The sequence below is a fragment of the Bos taurus genome, chromosome 19 (genome assembly GCF_002263795.3).
Source record: "Bos taurus isolate L1 Dominette 01449 registration number 42190680 breed Hereford chromosome 19, ARS-UCD2.0, whole genome shotgun sequence".
Lineage (NCBI taxonomy): Eukaryota > Metazoa > Chordata > Mammalia > Artiodactyla > Bovidae > Bos > Bos taurus.
In genome coordinates this window covers 43,044,020-43,064,678 of record NC_037346.1, presented here as the reverse complement: position 1 = coordinate 43,064,678, position 20,659 = coordinate 43,044,020, and the positions used below count along the sequence as shown (strand labels likewise).

General features: G+C 54.1%; 2 protein-coding genes across 3 annotated transcripts; one reads left to right on the top strand and one right to left on the bottom strand.

Moving 5' to 3' along the window:
• Positions 1–8,515: 8,515 nt before the first annotated feature.
• Positions 8,516–12,353, bottom strand: RND2 (Rho family GTPase 2). Of its 2 annotated transcripts, NM_001192266.1 has the most exons (5): positions 12,135–12,282; positions 11,562–11,649; positions 10,351–10,460; positions 9,535–9,669; positions 8,516–9,347 (listed from the first exon to the last, which is right to left on the bottom strand). In NM_001192266.1, the coding sequence occupies exons 1-5, from the start codon at positions 12,234–12,236 to the stop codon at positions 9,081–9,083; spliced, it is 702 nt and encodes a 233-aa protein (NP_001179195.1). In that variant the 5' UTR covers positions 12,237–12,282; the 3' UTR covers positions 8,516–9,080. The 2 variants fall into 2 exon arrangements, with proteins under 2 accessions (NP_001179195.1, XP_005220769.1); XM_005220712.5 differs by lacking the exon at positions 9,535–9,669 and having other exon boundaries at positions 12,135–12,353.
• Positions 12,354–13,677: 1,324 nt separating this feature from the next.
• Positions 13,678–20,547, top strand: VAT1 (vesicle amine transport 1). Its single transcript, NM_001192265.2, has 6 exons — positions 13,678–14,178; positions 17,128–17,335; positions 17,729–17,899; positions 18,004–18,093; positions 18,630–18,871; positions 19,035–20,547. The coding sequence occupies exons 1-6, from the start codon at positions 13,765–13,767 to the stop codon at positions 19,116–19,118; spliced, it is 1,209 nt and encodes a 402-aa protein (NP_001179194.2). The 5' UTR covers positions 13,678–13,764; the 3' UTR covers positions 19,119–20,547.
• Positions 20,548–20,659: the final 112 nt, after the last annotated feature.

Sequence of the window (20,659 nt, the reverse complement as noted above, 5' to 3'; positions counted from 1 at the left end):
AGTCCTAGGAGATGATAACAAGGTTAATGATTGAGGGGTGACTACGTGCCGGTTCTATGGTGGACTCTTATGTGCTAGGCTTGTGGAAGAGTGGAGGAAAGATCCATTCCTGGCCGCCTAATTGCTTACTATTCAATGGGTGGAGCAAGGAAGCCACTGATTACCTTTGCAGAATTGTATCTTCTGGGGGGACTTGCCTGGTGTTTGAGTGGTTAAGAATCTGCCTTCTAACGCAGAGAATGCATATTCGATCTCTAGGCGAGGAACTAAAGTCCCACATGCTGTGGGGCAACTAAGCCCTCGCACCACAACCAAAGAAGCCAATGTGCTCTAGAGCCCATGCTCCACAAGGAAGACCCAGCACAGCCAGGGGAAAAAAAAAAGAATAGCGTTTTCTGGTTCAGAAGTCCTTTGGGGGCTGTGTGGTGGGCTCTGCCTGCTGCGGGGCACCTCACATCTCCACATTATGAAGGCTGGCAAACAGGAACTTTGAGACCTAGTTTCAGAGACCCAGAATGATAAGGCTATTTGGCATGCAATCTTAGTGCAATGATTCTCAAACCAAGCCATAAGCCCCTGATGGGGAATGGGGGTGGGCGGAAACTGCATCCTCTAGGAACTTGTTAGATAGCAAATTCCATGGACTCACTTCAGACCCACTGAATCAGAAACACCATGAGGAAAGCAATAATTCCAAAACAAGCTCGAGGGATTTACCTGATGGTCCAGTGGCTAAGACTATGCACTCCCAATGCAGGGTACCCAGATTCTATCCCTGGTCAGGGAGCTAGATCCTACATGCTGCAATTAAAGATGGAAGATCCTGTGTGCCACAACTAAGACCCAATGAAGCCAAACAAATAACTATTAAAAAAACAAAAAGCTGCTTAAGTTTGAGAACCACTGGCTTAGTATTAGGGGCAAAACATCTCAAACTGACCCTTGGAGCTTGGATAGGATTTGGCCAGGTGGAAAGTCAGAAGATTCCAGAAGTCCCAGTTCACCCCTAACTAGCAGAATTGGCGGAAGGGTCCAGAAGAAAAGTTGGAAAGTCTTCTAAGGATGTATTTCTCTGACCTACCGTGTCTCAGACTGTCCCTTCCAAGCTGAAGCCCATCCTCATCAATGCCTCACCTGCTGTTCTTTCAGGTACCTTAGCCACCATATATGGGGATTCACAGATTTCTGCTCACATTCTGTCTTGTCTTCAGTGTGTCCTGTTCTGTCATCTCTGCAGGCCCCAATATTGCCCATCCCACCTCCTCCACAGAGCCTTTCCCACTTCTTCCAGGCCAGAATCCCCCCCGACCCCGCTGCCGTCCCCAAACATCCCAAAAGTTTTGCTTTATTTATGATACTTTCTAAGTTATTCTGTACATATTCTATGTTCTCTGTTTGACAAGAAGGTCTTTATGGGCAGGATTAGAATTATTTTATCTTTGTTATAACCTAGCTCTGTTCTTGGGGATACCTTGTTGGGTACCCAGTGAGTATTTGCTGAATGAAGGGGTTGAAGGATAAATGAATAGACTCATTGAGTAAAGGCCTTATCCAACTGCTGGCCCCACCTGCAAGAAAACCAGCCACATTCTGCCACCGAGAGTGCTAATTTCTTTCAGTCCCTCCCACCCATTTTTCTAGCACCCAAATTCATTCTAGAAATAGTATGAGAGATCCAAATGTCCAAGAATCACTCTTCCTCTTCTAAGCCCACACCTACAGATTTCCTCCTTGATCTCATGAAGCCCACTGCTTTGTGATGAGTCAAACCACTACCTACCCAGACAAAGAAGGTGTTTCCCCACCCATGTGTCCTCCAGCAGGCCTTCCACAGACTGAATACTCGCAACAGATAAGCTGCTGTGCCACCATCACTGGAGAAATAACTAGGATGCTCACTATAATCTTGCAAGTTCAAAGCACTGCCACAACCATTATTTCTCTCTCCTTGCTGGCTCCCTAGGAGATCACTAGGATAGAGATTGTTATCCTCACTTTATGGGTGATGAAACTGAGGTCCATGGGAATTCCCTGGTGATGCAGTGACTGGGACTTGGCGCTTGCACTGCTTAGTCCTTGGTTGGGGAAACTAAGATCCTGCAAGCTGCACCACGCAGCAAAACAAAAACTGAAGTGTCCAGGGTCTGGTCAAAGGTCACCCAGTGAATTGATGGCACACCTAGGACTGACTAATCCAGGACTCCCTATCATTAGAGCACAGATGAAAATGCTCTCATTATGGTGTCTGAGCTATGTTTTGTCTGAGAGACAGTGTGTGGACTCCGGGTGAGTAGGGATACGGAAAGATAAAGTTTGTGACCCTGTAAAGCTTTTCCTCTGCAATCCTACAGCAGTTGGCACTGGTTAGTTCCAGAAGAGATTTTGTGTTTTTTTTTGTTTAAAACATCACCACATGTCCCAGATTGGGGTGGGGGTGGGAGGCAGGAATGAGGTGAATCCAAAGATAACAGACACAGGTAAGCAGATGTTTGCCATCTTCTCTTGAAAACAATCTCAAACCAAATGGCAGGAGAAACTCAAATGACTACTTATGTGGGTCTTCCCAGCTGTTAGGCTGTGGGACTCTGCAATAAACTAGTCCCAAGTGGAGAGAAAAATCTTCCCTTGGTGAAGCCTGGGGTCTGGTGAGGGGAGGTCTCTCCTGGAGGCAAAGTGCTTTGGGGGCTGTCTCAGAACGCTCTGCAGCTGCCAGGGTGAGAAGCCTTCTGGTGGGATCATCATCTAGCAAGCATACAGAGGCTGTGAAAGCCATGGAAACCGAGATTTGTGCTGGAGCCTCTGGTTTCTAACCCAATGTCGGAAAAATTAAGGGAAAAAAAATCTCTACAGGAATTCAAGAGGCTGTTTCCTGGGACTTCCTTGATGGTCCAGGAGTTAAGAATTGGCCTTCCAATGCCAGGGAAGTAGGTTCAACTCCCAAATGGGGAACTCAGATCCCACATGCCCGAGGGCAAGTAAGCCCGTGGGCCTGACTCAGGGGTCAGGCCCTTTAATTACTTTAAATAATTAAAATTAAATTTTAACTAATTTAAAAAACAAGAGCCCCTTCCCTGAAGATGTGGTCCCAGGGCTGTGCTGGAGAAGACAGTGATAATCTCTTGCTTCCCACCAAAGCCTGATCCCTCTCCCCAGGATCCATCCTAAAGCGCAGGCTTTGTCTTCTCCGCACCCCCAGGCCAGCTCTGGGCTTTTCTCAGCCTTTAGCCCAACACCAACCTCCATTACTCCAACTCTTTGCTGAGGCCTCGGTAGCTTCCCTGTGCCTCTGGAGCCCGTGGGGTGTGGAGAGGGACAGAGGAGCATGACATCCTTGCCCAGAGAGGCGGTAGTTGCACTACACCGTGAATGCACTGCATGCCACGGAATTGTACACCTTAAAATGGATAGTTTCACCTTATGTGGGTTTCACTTTAATTAAAAAACAAGAACAGAGCTGCCCTGGGAGCTCTTTGGCGTAGGAAAGAGAAGCTGGGCCTCTGGGAGGCTATGAGGGTGGAGCCCCCTTGCCGGGAGTGGCAAAGAACGACAATGGGAAGGCCAGTCTGGGCCCGCCCCCTCCTCCAGCAGGACCAGATGGGAACTGGGGCTGGGGAGAAAGGCCCAACTGGGGCAGTGCCGCCGCCGCTGCATACAGCATTCAGTGAAAGCGAGGAGGCCGCAGCCGCCGCTCATTTGCATCATAAGTGATTGGTTTTCCCTGCTCGTCCCTCATTAGGACACAATGGACAGTTGTTTGCTGGCGCAGCAGATCCATTTACCAAGGGAAAGAGGACACAGTGCAAGAGTGACTGATGGGCCATAGTAAGTTGGGGGGGAGGGGGGAGCCCGCCTCCCCTCCCCTGTCCCCTCTCCCCGCCACTGCAACTCCTGTTTTCACACAATGAGAAGGGACCCCAAGAGCAAGGCAACCCCCTCATTTTACAGATGAGGAGACTAAGATGCTAAGAGAGGATGAGACTTGCTAAAGTCAAACAGCGAGTTCATGGCAGAGCTGGGGCTTCTAGAATCTATAGTCTCACTTCTAGACTCTCATTTCAGGCTTCACTCCACTGGCCTGCCACACCTTTTCCATTCCCAGCTTGCCCCTCTACCTCTCTGTGGTCTCCTTCCTTCTGTTCCAGGCCTTGGGTTTCATCAATTCTCTCTCCTGTGTCTCTCTAATCTCTCTATGTTCCCGCTCTCTCTGTATTTTTTTCCTCCTGGTTTCTAGGCAGCTAGGATAATTACTAAACTTCTAATTAACCCCTGCCCTAACGAGGGTGGGTCTGGCAGGAGAGGCAGCAATTTTGAAACTGTCTTCCTGTGTTTAGGGGATTGTTGGGGTGTGGAGGGGGGTGGTTTATAAACCAGGCACTAGAACAGACACATGATACATGTTGCCTCATTCCATCCTTTCAGTTGTTGGAGGCAGTGATCTTAGAGACAGGTTCAGAGAGGCTGGGGAAATTGCACAAGAGCACCCAGCTGCCAAATGGCAGCTATCTGACTCAAAAATCTCCACCTCGCTCCTCATCGCTCTCCGGCACAGAGGCTAAAGCAGGGTATGGGGGCCCCTGATTCCAGGTTCATTTAGGTAAAACGTTGCTGAAGGAGGCCACTGCTTTGTTGCTTCTCTGAGGCAGAACCTACCTCCCCACTCCCTACCTTCAGGTCCCACCTTCCTCTGGGCCCCTTTGGCATGATGGTGAAATCTCACAGATGCAAGCTTTTGCCCCTGGTAGGGGTGGGGGGTTGGTAAGATAGCAGTCAAGAGGGAGAAAACTGACAGACCCAGACTGTGGCAGTCCCCCTCCTGCTGACACCTCCTCCCACTTCCTTGTCTGCCCCTCCCCTTTGTGGGTCAAGCTTGCCAGCATCTGCGTCTGTCTCATTGTGCTCTGGGGGAAGGGGAGATTCGGGGTGAGTGGGTGTCTGTGTGCATGAACATAAGGCCTCCGGGTTCATTCTGACACTGAATGAAAAACTCACCAATTATTCGTCCAATCCTATTAATATGCAGACAGACATCTGTTATTTAGGAGTCAACAGCAGAGGCATTTTCTTAGGGGGGAGGAACACTCATGTATGTGTCCCTCTTGTCTCTTTGGCTGCTGGGGAGCAGGGGGGTGGGTTGGGGGGGCGGGTAGCTGTTTGGGAATCACCCCACATGCCTACACTGGGAGCCTCCCCTCTCTCTGACCCTCACTCCCAGCCTTGAGGAGAAGGAGTAGAGGGTTGGCTAGAAAGGGAGAGAGACCTGGGAACCCAGCTGGAAGGGGGGAGAGGGGGAGGGGGCTGCACTGTGTAGAACTCCTTTGTTGGCAGAGAGGAAAGGGGGGGGTGTTCTGAAGAGCTGAACCCTTTTCCTGGGGAAGAGAGTGGAGCAAAGGAGACAGCTGTACTAGGATCACCTGCCAGTGTTCTGGCATCCACCAGGAACCTCAGGGACGTGACCTGAGCCCCCAGCTCTGACCAGTCTGCGTGTATCTGGAGTGGGGTTACTATGGCAACATGGGGCCCTCACCCAGACTTTAGAAAAGGTAGTAATGAGTGGAGTTCAGAAAAATGGAGACCAAAGGACATCAGCCTTTGGAGGAGTCCCTAGAGCTCTCTCTGGCCCTCAGGATAGGTGTGGAGACATCTGAGCTCCCCTTCCTGTCTTCTGATCTTCCTCCAGCCTGAAGCCCAGCACAAGAGGCCCCCTCAAAGAAGCTTTTCCTGCTTCCATCAGGCCTGCTTTAGAGACAGTCAAGCCTGGTGTCTACCTTGTAAATAATAAAGCTTGACAGCAACTCAGACCCAAAGGGGTCTGATCCAAAGGGTCAAACAACTTTTGTACATTCTTTCTCCTCTCTGAATCCTCAACAGCGCAGTGAGGCAGATGTGGCCATCAACTCCCTTTTCCATGTGTGAAAACCGAGGTTCAGACGTGTGCAGGGCTCCTCCAAGGCTCCCCAGGGAAGCAGCAGCAGAGCGGGGACCCAGACCCTTGGACCTCTGCCTCCAGATCTCAAGCACTTTCCAAGACCGTCCCTTCTGGAAAGGCTGGGGTCCTGAGGGGAATGAACCTCTGTCAGCTGTAGGCTCTTCCCCTCTGCCATCCCTTCCTTCCCCTCCTCCCTCCAAGGCAGGCTGATTGGGGGCGGGGGAGTGTGTTAAGAAACACTGGCGGCATCACAGTGTGATTAGTTGTTTATTTCATTAAATGATTAACGAGGCTACATTGTTTCCCAAAGGAGTGTCTAATTTGTGGGGGAAACAGCTGCAGGGGAGGAAGCTGGGTCTGACTTCTGCATCTGGGGTGGGGGTAGATCCCCCCCATTCCAGCCAGCAGGGGCCTTTGAGGATCTAGGAACAGGAACAGTCCCATTCCCTCCTCCTATCCTTTGGGCTCCTCAGCCCAGAGGCACAGCCTCCTCCGTGCAAATAAAACGTCTGGCAGCCCAGACCTGCAGAGGGGACAAAAATCTGTTCCCGGTGGTACTGGAAATGTATTAAACTTTGGGGGTTCCTCCAGCTGATTTATCTTCCTAATTATGTTTGCTTTAGGCAGATATTGAAATGCATTTGCGCTCCCTGAGCCTGGCAGGAGAGGGAGGTTGGGATGTATTTTGGCAGCTACAGGCTTGAGCCTGCTTTGTACCAAAGTGATGAGAAGCCACAGCCCCCAAATCCCAAGACAATGGTAGTCAGGCCCCCGTTGGGGAAGGGTCAGGCCTCTAGGGCCAGACTGAGATCCACAGAGCTGGGCCCCAGCCCTCTCCAGCGCCCTCGGTCCAGGACTTGCAGAGGATCTTGGAGTTAGCCCCTAAACTGGTCTCAGTTTCAGAGGGTGGGGTACCCAGTGCCCTTGAAGCTGTCCCGGAATCCTTGAGTAGACTGGCTGAGATGGACAGAGTCTCAGAGGAAGAGGGAGAATATGGAGTGTCTGACAAGCCAGGAGGGGGTGGGGATTTCCTTGGTTCTAAGACTGGACCCTGGCAAAGGGAAGGGAGAAGCTATTCGGCCACACAATGCAGCATGCAGGATCTTAGTTCCCTGACCAGGAACGGAACTCATGCACCCTGCAGTGGAAGCAGTCTTAACCACCGGGCCACCAGGGAAGTCCCAAGGGAAAACCTATTTTAACAGCTTTAATAGCATCACAGAGCTGAACCCCCCAGCCCAGCCCCCACCCCCACCCTGGGTCACCTCATCCAAACAACCATCTATCTAAAAAACCAAATCTGGTCACTTCATTTTCTGCTTGAAACCTCTTTGGCCACCTCACATCCCCAGAATGAACTCCTGGTTCCTTTGCGGGGCCTGCATCAATGTACCTTCCCAGCCTTGTCTTATTCTCTCCCCGCCATGGCAGCCACAAACGTGCCATGCTCTTCCTCATCTCCACGTGTTCACACATGCTATATCCTCCACTCAGAGTGCCTTTCCTACCCCTTCCCTGCCTGGCAAACTCCTCTTCAACCCTCAAGGACCTGGCTCAGAGGATGGGCTTCTGAGGCTGTAAGGAGCTCCCACAAATGAGGCGCCATCACACTGGGGGTACCTCTCTTCCCCACTGGGCTGGCCTCCAGAGTATAAGACTAGTCCTTTCAGAATCCCAGGCCAGTGTCGGGCACACAGTTGGTGCTCAGTACACACTTGTTCAATGAATGAGGGAGGGAGGGGCTGTGAATTAGAAGAGGGGGATCCCAGCAGATGGGAGGGTAAGGTCTGTGTTCTCTCCCAGAAGTGTGTCTCAAGAACGGGCTGGGGCTGGGGGAGGGGAGAGCCATGGATGGTTCCTGGGGGAGAATGTCACCGAAAAGAGGCCAGTGGGATCAGAGCCAGGGAAGGAATACAGGACAATGCGAAACCAGACTCCGGAGAAAACAGACCAGCACTGTCTTTCTTGACAACAAGTACTCTGGCCAGTCCCTCCACTGGCTTTCCTTCTCTAGCGGAGGTTGAGGAGGTGTGACCCTCGACTCTTATCTTGTGCTCCCTCCAAAATCATCAAGTTGCTCAGGATGGAAAGATGGATTCAGCACCTGCCCCAGCCACCAAGGAGATCCCAGAATCAAATGACTGTCCCCTTGGGAAACTTCACTCTGCATGGGGTCAGCTGGATGCAGAGGCTTTTAATGTCCTACCCCAGAGCTCCCAGGGCACCAGCTGATTCCAAGTTGGGGCTGGAGATAGTGATCAAGGGTCCTGGACCACTTCAGCAGGCCCCCTCCCACATTAGCGGGGGCCCCAGTTGGGCTGAGTAATGAATTGCACATCAGTCCACTATAAAACCCCCTAATGGCGTTAGGATTGTCTGGCTCATTAACTGAGATGAATAGTCCCAAGACACCTCTCTCTCCCACCTCTGGCTCCTAAAAGAACACTGCTGATCCAACTCACAGTTTTTTCCTCTGCTCTATCTGTGGGCATCGACAGGGAAGTTCTTCCTGAAGCCTAACTTTCCCTCCAGCTACTAGACACTGGTAGATTTTTTTTTTTTAAGAAAGCAACAAAACTAAAGCCACAGTCATTTTCCATGGACATGGGCTTTATTTGGACTCTACTGGGGGAAGGGAGGGAGGGAGCTAGGACTGGTGGGTAGATGGGGGCAGGGGGAAAGGGAGAGGCTCCTCAATTTGCTTTTTAATTTAGTGCATGTTGCCTGGAGGTTAGGATGAGTGAGAACAGCTGTGGAAGTGAGAGGTGAGGAAGAAAGAAGGTCAGAGAGTGGACACTTTCCTTGGGGAAGCGTGCCAGGACCAGGATATGGGGACTGGAGGTGGGGAGGAAGGCACCCCTCATACACTGAGACTCAACCAAGGTCACTGCTTGCTGCTGGCTTCCCCAGACCCCTGGCCCCATCCCAGCCTGCTGCCCAGATGCCTGCTCTGCTAGTTCCCTCCACTTGCCTTGGACAGGAGCGGAATGAGGATGTGGGAAACAGTGGCACCCTTCTGCCTCCAACTCCCTTGTCAGGGAGAACTGTTCACTCGCCCGCCCTAAAGTCCCAAATAGAGTCAGGAGATCAGGAAGCCAGGACCAGCAGTGGGACAACTGTGCCCCAGGCCCCCCGCCTCCTCCCACAGGACCCCTCACATGAGGTTGCAGCTCTTGGCTCTATCCTTGTGTATCTCGCCCTCGTTTCCGTTCCCATTCCCATTCCCCAGGTCTGGCCGTCCTGCCAGCTGAGCAGATCGCTGTAGTCCCCGGCGTGAGTCAGTACGGCGCAGCTGCCTGTGGCCACGGCCGAGGGAGGCCACGGTGGCCACGTGGAAGACATCTCTGACGCTGCGCTCAGAGGACCGGGAAGAGCACTCTACGTAGGACACAGCTCCCACCTGCTTGGCCAGCACGGTGCCCTGGAAGGATGGAGTGAGTGGAGAGGGTCATGGGACTTAGCCTGTGGTTTAGCAAGGGGGAAGGAAGCTGGGGCACGGGGTTAAGGGATCAGGTCAGAGGCCAGGTCAAGGGATTAGCCAAATAGGGTGTTTTCAGAAAAGAGGCTGTGAGGGGCAGAGGTGAGAGGTCACAGATCAAGAGGCCCACCTGCTCATGCGTAACAGGGATAAGCCTCTGCTTTGACAGCTCCCTCAGTGTGGCCAAGTCAGTCCGCATGTCCAGTTTACAGCCAACCAGCACAACCTTGGCATTGGGGCAAAACTCTTGAGTCTCCCCTTGCCACTATTAGGAGCAAGAAAACAAAGTTATGCAGCGGTAGAAGGAGGCACAACATGTAGGAACCATCCCCCTGGCTCACAGCATGTAGGAATCATGCACCCCTCTAGTCTCTCCCATGTAATTAAGCAAGCAGGTGACACTGGTGGGCTTGGGCTGAAAAGCACGCAGAGCTGTGGGAGAAGGGAAAGAAGGAGAAGGCAAGGGTGGGGGCCATGCAGTGTTGGCCAGCTTGGAAACTTCCCATTCCCACCCCCTTTCCCAAATTTGTTCCTGGGAACAGACCAATCCCCCCTCTCTTCCCACAACTGCAACTGAGAACTGGGGCTGCCTTAGCCGACTTCTGTCCATTCACCATGGGCTTTTCTCATGGAAATAGGGGCCTGCAGAGGACACCACAGGGGCTTTCCTGAGCTCCAGCAGCAGCATTCCCATCTCCACCATCCAGGGGCTCCCACATCCAGGGACAAGTAATCCCTTGAGTACTTCTCCCTGTTGTCCCCCATGTCCCCCAGATGCCATATCCAGCTCTAGGACTGACTTCCAGGAAGTCAGGGATGATGGGAAAAGTTGAGGTTGTCACACACTTTCTCCCTAATGGCCATGCTCGGCTTTAACTCCCTCCTCCTGGCCCATGCGTTTCCCTGTCCCCCTCAGTCTAGCTGTCCTGCTTCCCCAGGCTCCCACCTTCTTAAGGACACTGTCCAGTGTTTCCGGTCGGCTAATGTCGAAGCAGATGAGCACAGCATCCGAGTCAGGATAGGCCAGAGGCCGGACGTTATCATAGTAAGAGGAACCTGAGAGAAGACAGGGAGGGAGGGGACAGACGAGGGTCCTGAGAGTGAGGAAAGCCTGGAAGGGAATGGGAGACCTTAGCAATCCTGGCGGTTAAGGCATGCTGAGCAGAATGGGAAACAGTGGGTATTAGTCCCCATCAAGGAATCTGTTTCTCCGAGGAGAGCAGACAGAAGGGAGGTTAGGGGGCAGAAATAAGCTCTTCACTTCCCTAGGGGGGGTCTCTAAAAGTAATCATTCTTAATCTCTTCTGGGTCTTTGAGAAGCTCATGAAATCATTCAACATTCTCACAAAATTTTGCATGTGCTTTCTGGGCTTTGACAGACATCTTCTATAGCTCTCCAGGGGAGCCAAGCAAAAATTTAAAACAAAACAAAACACCCTCCCTTTTTGGAGATGAATGGGCAGGAGCAGAGCTCTTCCACTCTCCTTCTGGGAACTGATCTTGGATTTCTACAGTTCAGTCTAGAGAAGCAGTTTCCTGCTACACCCCCCCACCCCAAGAAATTCTAAATGTCTTTTCTAAACCCAGCCTTAGCTCCTAAGAAATATGTTCCAAAACAAAAGTCATTCCTTCGCAACTTTCCCAGGTATGCAGAATCCAGCTGATGGGACAGGCTTTCTCCTTCAGGTCAAGGTTTCTATGTGTCTCTGAAAGCTCTGCCTCAGTTTCCCTGGCTTTAAACAGAGTATTGATTTTCCTTCCTCCTAGAATTGGATGGACTGGAGAAGGCGATGGCACCTCACTCCAGTACTCTTGCCTGGAAAATCCCATGGACGGAGGAGCCTGGTAGGCTGCAGTCCATGGGGTCGCTAAGAGTTGGACACGACTGAGTGACTTCACTTTCACTTTTCACTTTCATGCGTTGGAGGAAATGGCAACCCACTCCAGTGTTCTTGCCTGGAGAATCCCAGGGATGGGGGAGCCTGGTGGGCTGCCGTCTATGGGGTCGCACAGGGTCGGACACAACTGAAGTGACTTAGCAGCAGCAGCAGCAGAATTGGATGGACGGGCTGGGTTGAACTAGAGCCTAAGGATCTAGTCCAGGGAGGGATTACTGGGAGGCCTGGAAGTCAGGGTGACCCAGAGGGACTTGGCTACCTGAAGTGTCCCACATGTTGAGCTCAATGCGGCGCTTGTCGATCTCAAAGCTCGCGGTGTAGTTCTCAAACACGGTGGGGACATAACTCTGCAGACACGAATGGGTCAAGATGAGATCCTCCAGTCCTCACCCCAGACAAATGCACTCCTAATTCCCACACCCCGTGTAGCCCAGCCCCAGGACCCAAGTTGGTCCGGTGTTGGGCAAAGGGGAGATCCCGGGAGCGGCTGCCTCAGCGGAATTTCTGCCAGGCTCCCGGACCCCCCTCTCGGTCCTTTCAGGCCCTAATTCTTCCTCTTTCCAATGCCTAGGACCACCCCCCTCGACATTTCCCTGGCGCCCCCTCCGGGATCCTCTGGTTCTTCCAAGCCCCATTCATCTCACCCTGCTCCCCAATTCCTCCCACCCCAAACCTCTGCAGTCTTTCCAGAAACCCTAACGCCTTCCCCAGTCCTCCAAACCCCTCTCTTGGATCCCTGGTTACCTCAGCACCCATTTCCGTCCGTCCCCCAGGCCCCAGTCACCCACCCCCGCGGCCCCAGAGCCCCCCTCCCAAGACGCCGGTTCCTCACCCCGGGGTAGGCGTCCTTGGCGAACACCTGCAGCAGCGCCGTCTTGCCGCACTCCGCGTCCCCCACCACCACGATCTTGCAGCGGCCGCTCTGCCCCTCCATAGTCCCGGCTACGCGCCGGCCCCCCGCGCAGCCCCCCTCCCGGGCTCCGCTGCCGCCTCCCCCGCCGCTGCAGCTGCAGCCGCTCGGGCCGCCGACACCGGCATCTCTCGGGCCCGCGCCGAGCCCCCGCCCGGGGCTGCGGCCCCCCCCTCCGCCCCGCCCCCAACCCGGCGGCCGCGCCCCCGGCCCCGCCTCCCACCCGCGCTGCTGGGAGGCGGGGCCCAGAGGAGAGGGGCGGGGCCCGGGGCCCAGGAACAGGGTTCTTGCGCGCGGAGTGATAGGGCCCCTGCGGGTTTGGGGCCCGCTGAACGGGGTTGTTTGACTGACTTCACTTCCTCCGTCCTGGGATTGGGGCGGAGTTCGGGGAAAGTTCTGAGAGGCAGGGTGGGAGCTGCACACGCATGAGGCTTGGGCCTTCTGCGTGCCCACGCGTGAACGTCGGTGTGTTACTGAGGACACGCGCGGGGGCACCCATCCACTTTCTGAACTGAAGGGGGCGCGAGAAGGTAAGGGGGAAAAGGAGTCTTTTTGGTTTAGTGTCTCTCTTTGACTCTCAAGTCCCGGCAGGGAGTCTTGAGGATATGTAGGAAAGGACTCCAACACACCAACCAGGACAATGGTGACGTCATGGCTTTCCGTTTCCATGGCAACGGCCGGTCGGGTCTGGGGCTGCAGTGATTTAACCGCGGGCCCGGACTAGCAGGGAAGCATGGACTGAGCTTCTCCAGCCAAGCGCAGGGTGGAAAGTTTGGGGGAAGCTGCGTCCTCTGGTGGATGCTTCGCGGAGAAGAGAGAAAGAGGAAGACAGAACTGCCCAGGGTGACAGCCCTGCTGGAACCAGAGACAAGGTCTAAAATCATTTCAGGCTTGATTCGCAGCCTAACATTAATCAAACCTGTTTTGCATGTGCATGGCATCTTTTACCTTTCAAAAGCGCTTCTTTAAATAGAGGATACTCGATTTAATTGTATCTTTACCCTGTAAGGATAACTGGAGCAAGCAACATCATTTCCATTTTACGGAAGGAACAATTGAGGCACAGAGCTTTAACAAAGATAGATGGCTCGGTCACCCTGCTCCAGCTTTGCCACTGCAAGAACACAAAGAGTGGATCACATATGGGTAGTGTCAGAGCCTGAGGACCAGCTGGGTCGAGTTCTGCTCCACAGGTGGCTGGCTCCCCACATCTGACGTAAGCTCAGGTTTTGGGATCGTCCTTCAGACTGTCCCTCAATATATTTTAAAACTTATTTGTCATGAATACATAAATTAACTCGCTGTCTTCCTGATCCCAAGAATGACCTCGCGTGAGTCCGTACCCATAAGCTCGAGGTCTCCCCTTCTCGCGCTCCCGCCGCACCTGCCGGGTGGCCCTGGCCCTTTAAGTCGGCGCACGAGGCCCCGCCCCCGCCTCGGCGCCCCGCCCCTCCCGCTCAGAGTCCGCAGCCTGCGCTAGTCCTGACGCGCCCCGCCTTCCCCAGCGGTGCACTCTCAGTCCAGCTGTGCGCCCACGTCGCGAGTCTCAGCCATGTCCGCCGAGAGAGAGGTAGCCGAGGCGGCCACCGTGGTGGCGGCGGCCGAGGCAGGGGCTGGAGAAGATGCCTCTTCGCAGCCCCCGAAGGCGGAGGCAGCCAGCGACGCTCAGCCGTCTGCGGCCTCCGAGGGGCCCGCCGCCCCTTCGCCGCCGCCGCCGCTGCTGCGCTGTTTGGTGCTCACGGGCTTCGGCGGCTACGACAAGGTGAAGCTACAGACCCGGCCGGCCGCGCCCTCAGCCCCGGGGACCGGCCAGCTGACGCTGCGCGTCAAGGCCTGCGGGCTCAACTTCGCTGACCTTATGGCCCGGCAGGGGCTGTACGATCGGCTCCCGCAGCTGCCCGTCACTCCCGGCATGGAGGGCGCGGGCGTGGTGATAGCTGTGGGCGAGGGCGTAAACGACCGCAAGGTGAGCGGGCCAGTGCGGGGCAGGGCGGGGAGAGGCTGAGCAGGCTACCGGGCAGTGGGGCACGAGTGGGCGGGCGCCGGGGGTGTGGCAGAGCTGGGGAAAACTGGCACGAACCCGGGTAGACGGGCTCCGAAGAGCACGGGACAGGAGACTGTGCTCTGAGGCTCCTGGAGAATTGGACTTATATTGGGGAGTGGGGGTTGAAATGGAACCCTTGCCCGCTCCCCAAACGTTTTAATCGTGGCCGCCGCCCAAAAGCGGCAGTGGTGCTGGGTGGGTGGGAAAACAATAAGGAGCCTATGCGCATGCGCTCAGTGAGCTTCCCGGCCGCCCCCCCCCCCCCCCGCCCCCAACTCCCACCACCCATGAAACCTATTCGGTACCCCTGCCCCCTGAACTCTCCGCGGGTAATTGTCGTCTGTGACTCTGAGTGACGGTGGGAGCCTTTCCCCTCACCCCTGCCGAGGAAGCTTGAAGAGCTCTGTAGTCGGAGTTGGGCGGGGGCTCGGGGCCGTGCCAGAGCGCTAGTCACATGCTGCCCCGTGGTCTGTGGGGGTGTGAGGCGGCCCCTCCCAGAGCCCGGCCAGGGAGACAGGCACGCCCATCATGAAGGAGAGGGAGTCCACCACCCGCTTCCCCGCACACCGGCCTTCCGCTGATCGTGGGGGTAGGGGTAGGAGTGGGACTGCTTTGGTGGGGCAGGAGACGAGATTGGGTGTCTGGATCTTTGTCTTGGGCTCTCTGTCTCCCGTGACTGCAATATCTCCTCCGCCCGTGACTCAGCCAAGCGGACCACGATCCCAGGGGCGCCGCCCTTGGGAACTTGGGGCAGAACCCACCTCTGCCTTCCTCGGAGGGGACCTTCGCCTCAGGAACCGAGCTGGTGCCCATTTGGACCGGGGAAGGGGGTGGGGGTGTGGCACCGTGAGCAGGTTGGCCCAGCTCTGCCGGTCTGTGTCTCCTTTTTATTTATCATTAATCTTGGCCAAAACCCCAGACACCGAATAGATCCAAATGATCAACTGTTTGAGAGACCTGGGGTAATAAGGCCTTTGCACATCGTTTGTTGAGGGGTTTTCTTTTCAAATCAGGCCTCTTTCTGGAGAGACTCACCAAAGGCAGGCTTCATCATGCCAGACCTACGGGCCCCAGATCCCAAAGCTGAAAATTTTGGATTTATTGTACAAGCATACATTGCTTTCCTCCTTAAAGGGCTTCTCCCTGGATTCAGCTTCCACCCCACCCTTTCCCCTGACTTCTAACTAATCCTACTCTAGGAAGGTGCTAAGAGGAATTTTTTTTTTTTTTTTTTGATGGGGGGAGTTTTAGTTCATGTTACTGCTCAAGGCCAACTACCTAACCCCTTCTCTCCACACTTTCCGCTTTGAAAATACAGGATGTCCTGTCCAGGGTAAGAATCTGATGTAAGAGGCTGAATTCTGAGGGGAGAGCCCTTTCTCGCTTCTGATATCTGAGCTGGGGAGGGGTCCTGGGCTGAGGGAGGAGCATTAGCCTTGGTGAGTAGATCTTGTTCTGGACCAAATCTGGGACTGGCCACCACCTAGACTGACCAGTACACTTTTCCCAGCTCTCGATGGTTATTTCTGAGTCCGATAGTCCTGAGTCCTGGGGAGGCCATTCCCCAGACCTCCTCAGGCCAGTGCTTGTGAAGAAAGATGCTAGTCTCCCCTCAGTACTCCTCCTCAGTGGAGTGTGGGGGCTTGAGGGCATGAAAAAAGGGTATGTGTGGGTGTCCCATCCCCCTACCCCATGGATCTCAAGTCTGGTTACTATGCCGAATTCCCATCATTCCTGGCAGGATCCAAGACAGACTCAGATTGTCCTGGAACAGATCCCACACCTCCCTCTTTACGCTCTTCAGAGAACCATGAGAGGCTTTCCTCCACAGACTGCCCCCTTTCCCCTGTCCTCCCCTTGACCCTGGTTGTTAAACTAGAGGGAAAGCTCCTGTTTTCTTTGCTCCCTTTCCCTTCTGCTAGGAGGCTCTTGTGCCGTTGGCTGAGGGCCTGGGGAAGGAGAAGAGCGATGTCTTTTCCTGATAGGTGGGATGGTGTGGGTGGCTTTCCTTGTCCACTGCCCCTTTCCCCAGTCACTGGGTGAAGGTTCTTTCTGAGCCCTGGGTGCTACTCAGAGACCTTTACTTGCATTTCCGTATGGCCCTTAGCACATACTGCCCTATTCCTTCAGCTTTAAGATTGGTGACTGCCCCTCCTTGCTTCTGGTATTGTCATCATTGTCATGATTATTAGCTAACACTACGAAGTTCTTACTGTGTGCCAGATATTAGGCTAAAAAATCACTGAATGATATTTTTTTTGCCACTTAATCCTCATTAACTGCCCTGTTTTACAGATAGGAGACCTGGGGCTCAAAAAGGTTAGACTGTTTATTTGTCCAAGATCATACTGTCAGCAAACAATGGAGCCTTTTTTTTTTTTTATTGCCAGAGCAGTTTGATATCTTCACCAGTATTTCATGCTGCCCCAACTATATGCTTCTTACACAATAGTAAAGTGTAAGATTTGTAAGTGGAGATAAGGCCAGTATCTTCCTCAGGGAGCTGACATGAGTTTTGAATGTTTATATACAGTGATTACAATAGGCCCTGACCCTTGGTAATATATACAATGATTACAATAGGCCCTGACCCTTGGTAAGCAGTCAATAAAGATACATGGTTATTGTTTTTGATGATATTACTACTATTATTATTATAACCATTACTCTGAGCCCTGCTGCTGCTTGTACTATTACTTCATTGCCAGGAAGACGGCCTTGTGCACTGTGGAATGTCGTAAATTACTAGCAGGTGAATGAATGAATGAATGAATGAATGATGCTCTTTTTTTTTTTCATAGTTGATGTACAATGTTGTGTTAGTTTCTGGTATACAGCAAAGTGATTCAGTCTCTTTTTCCATTCTTCAAGATAGGGGACCGAGTGATGGTGTTGATCCGGTCAGGCATGTGGCAGGAGGAGGTGACTGTGCCTTCGGCCCAGACATTCCTGATGCCTGAGGCCATGACTTTTGAAGAAGCTGCTGCCTTGCTGGTCAATTATATCACAGCCTACATGGTCCTCTTCGACTTTGGCAACCTACGGCCTGGCCACAGCGTCTTGGTACACATGGCTGCAGGTGACAGGCACCCTCCATTTATCCACTTCCCTTATCCCACCCAGATTTCCTTCCAGGCCCCTTCCCTGCTGCATGTCTGGACTGTTGTCATGGCAACACTGGCTGCCTTGGCCTATGGTGCCCAGAGGCCTCTGCAGTGTTGTTGCCATGGTAACATTCAGGCACCAGGTCCAACCTGGTGTGCTATCCATAGCAACGTGCCCCAGCCCAGCAGCCCCTCCTTGCCAGTCACCCTCCCCCCAGTTGTCAGTCTTGGAAATTAGACATGGGGTGATGGAAGAAAGCCTCAGGATGAACCTAGGCAAAATGATGGGCTGGATCCTTGAGGGGTAGGAGTGGGGAGTGGTGGCTAGGCAACCCATATCCCCTCCTTACGAAAGTGTCTTGCTTTAGGGGGTGTGGGTATGGCTGCCTTGCAGCTGTGCCGAACAGTGGAGAATGTGACCGTGTTCGGAACAGCCTCAGCCAGCAAGCATGAGGTGCTGAAGGAGAACGGAGTCACACACCCCATCGATTACCACACGACTGACTACGTGGATGAGATCAAGAAGATCTCCCCCAAAGGTCTGAGGGAATGGGAAGGGCTTGGGTGGCATGGGACTGGGGAGGGGGCGAGTCTCCGGATCTGTGGCTCCTAATGTTGTTCTTGGCCCCTTACTCTGTGACAGGTGTGGACATTGTCATGGACCCTCTGGGTGGGTCAGATACTGCCAAGGGCTACAACCTCCTCAAACCCATGGGCAAAGTAGTCACTTATGGTGAGTGAGTGGGCCAGAGATGAAGGGGGAGTTTGGGGAAGCATTGTGGGTCTGAGGGGTGGGATATTAGGGGCCCGGGGCTTTTGAAGGCAGAGGGTGTGGAGACTCCAGTGCTCTGAGAAAGCATCGCTGTTAGGATGGTCCTGGTTACTGCATTCAGGTTGCTGCCTCCTCGGTGTACCTACTGTCCTCTTTCATGAGTCATAGCAAATTCGGTGTTCTGTGTTCTCATTTGGGGATTATTCCTGATACAATATCAACCTGTCTGCTTTCCTCTGTCCTACTTCCCAGGCTTCTTGGGCCAGCTGCATTTTCATTTAAAAAACTACTTCACACCCAAAATAAATAAGTAAAGCTCAGAGCAGTCTTTGAGTCAGTTGGGCCAGGTAGCCAGCAGGTGGTAGAAGGTTCTTCTGTCACTCCTGGTGCCGGCATAGATAATTGTAAGGGGCCTGCAGCGGCAGATGAGCATGAATCCAGACACGCAGGGATGTGCCTGGCCCCTGGGTTCACAGCTGTGTCTCTTTATGCCTCAGGAATGGCCAACTTGCTGACGGGCCCCAAGCGGAACCTGATGGCCCTGGCTCGCACATGGTGGAATCAGTTCAGCGTGACTGCTCTGCAGCTGCTGCCGGCCAACCGAGCCGTGTGTGGCTTCCACCTGGGCTACCTGGAGGGCGAGGTGGAGCTGGTCAGCGGTGTGGTGACCCGCCTCCTTGCTCTATACAACCAGGGCCACATCAAGCCCCGTATTGACTCCGTGTGGCCCTTTGAGAAGGTGAGTGTGGTGGCTCTGCAGGGAGGGCCTGGGTAGGACACCCAGGAAGGCTTGGGGGTTGCCAGAGGAGGAGTCCAGGGAGGAGGAGGAGGGCTGACCCCTTTAGGCCGGCTCCCAGAAGAGCCGGATGGTGCTGAAAGCAGAGTCTTGTTTTCCTCTCCAGGTGGCGGATGCCATGAGGCAGATGCAGGAGAAGAAAAACGTGGGCAAAGTCCTCCTGGTGCCTGGGCCGGAGAAGGAGAACTAGGCCGGGGGCTAGGCAACCCTCGGGGCCCGGGAAAGAGAGAAGTTAGGAAGCCATATGCTGTTGGCCACCAGACCCTCACTGTTCGGTCCATCCTCCGTCGCCGCACGTTGCCCTCTCTCCCCGCAAGGCCCCTGTGGCGATGGCCTCTCCCGTGCCCTGTTCTTTCTCTTTAGTCAGGGCTTCCCCCTCCCGCCTTCCTGCCCTCTGAAGAGGTTGGGAAGTGACCACTTGGATGTCTGGGCCCTGCCAAGGGGACAGGGAGGGTCAGAGGGAGGCCAGCTGCTTCCTGCCCCCACCCTTTCCCCAGGCCCACTGTGCTGCTTTTGTGCCAAGATTAAGGTTAGCCAGTCCCTTCCCGTCTTGTTCTGTGTGCTTCCGCCTACCCCTCATCACCGCCATGCCCCTGCCCCACACCTCCCCAAAGAATTGAAATGTCAGCTCAGGATATGGGGCCAATTTATGTGAATCCAGCATGTCCCTGTGTCGCCCTAGTGTCCCTTCAACCCGGGCCAGCCAGAGCCCCCCTTGTCGCAAGGCCTCGTCCTGTCGCCAACTTCTCGAGCACAATCGGGCTTCTCCCATCTCCAGGTGTTCTGCCGCTCTCAACCAGAGGTGCCTCTTCCAACTGGGGCGGGAGTCAGACCTGCCCCCTCTGTGGGAGGGACGTGGAGCCCCCTCAGCCCTTCACTGAGTTCTCTGGATTTGCTCTCAGTGCCTTAGCAAAGGAAACCTTGCTTGTGTATGTGGAGGTCCCTGCCTCACACCTCCTCCCCGCCTTGTCCTCCCCAGTGCCTTCCTTGTCCTGCTGGAGCTGGGGTTTCGCTGCTCCCCAGTCCCACAACACTGCCAAAAATCTGTATGTGTGCCAGTGGGTGGGGGGTCAGCCCTTAGCCTCCTGGGGCCTGGGCCATGTCCTGTCTCTGGGGCCGTCATTTCTCTGTGGTGGTGGAGGAGAAAGAGGCAGGAGAGCTTTCCCAACCTTGCAGCTAAGTGTGGCATTTACCAGCCAGAGCTCTGAGAGACGATGCCATCTGTGTCTTGTTCTGGGACCAACGTAAAAATCAAAGCACATTCTCCCTGTCGTCAAGGGAGGCAGCTTTTCAGTCAGCCCCAGACTTTGTTTACGTAGGTAAGGAGATAGAATAGGGGTTCAAAGTGGGGTGGTTTAGGACCTGGGCCACTGGAACCAAAGTGGGGACTTCCTGGGGCAGGGGTACAGTAGCTCCCTCTGCCCTGGGATCTGGGATGAGGGAGGGTTATTGCCCGAGCCATTGCCAATGGGAGGTGAGGGGGAGGGGCTCAGCCTCTTCATCGTCTGAATGAGGCAGAATAACGTGAAGTGTGATTGTTTTCGCTTTTGTGTACCCACCCCATTACCGAAGCTGCCTTTGTGTTTGTGTCAATAAAACACCAAACCCTGCGTCCTGGATCCTGCCTCTGATAGTGAAGGGGAAGGTGAGCTTGTGGAAGGCCAGCACAGCTAGCGGAAGGCTGAGGTTTCCCCCTCCCCCAGCCTCCTTCCATGCCCCGATCAAGTTTCC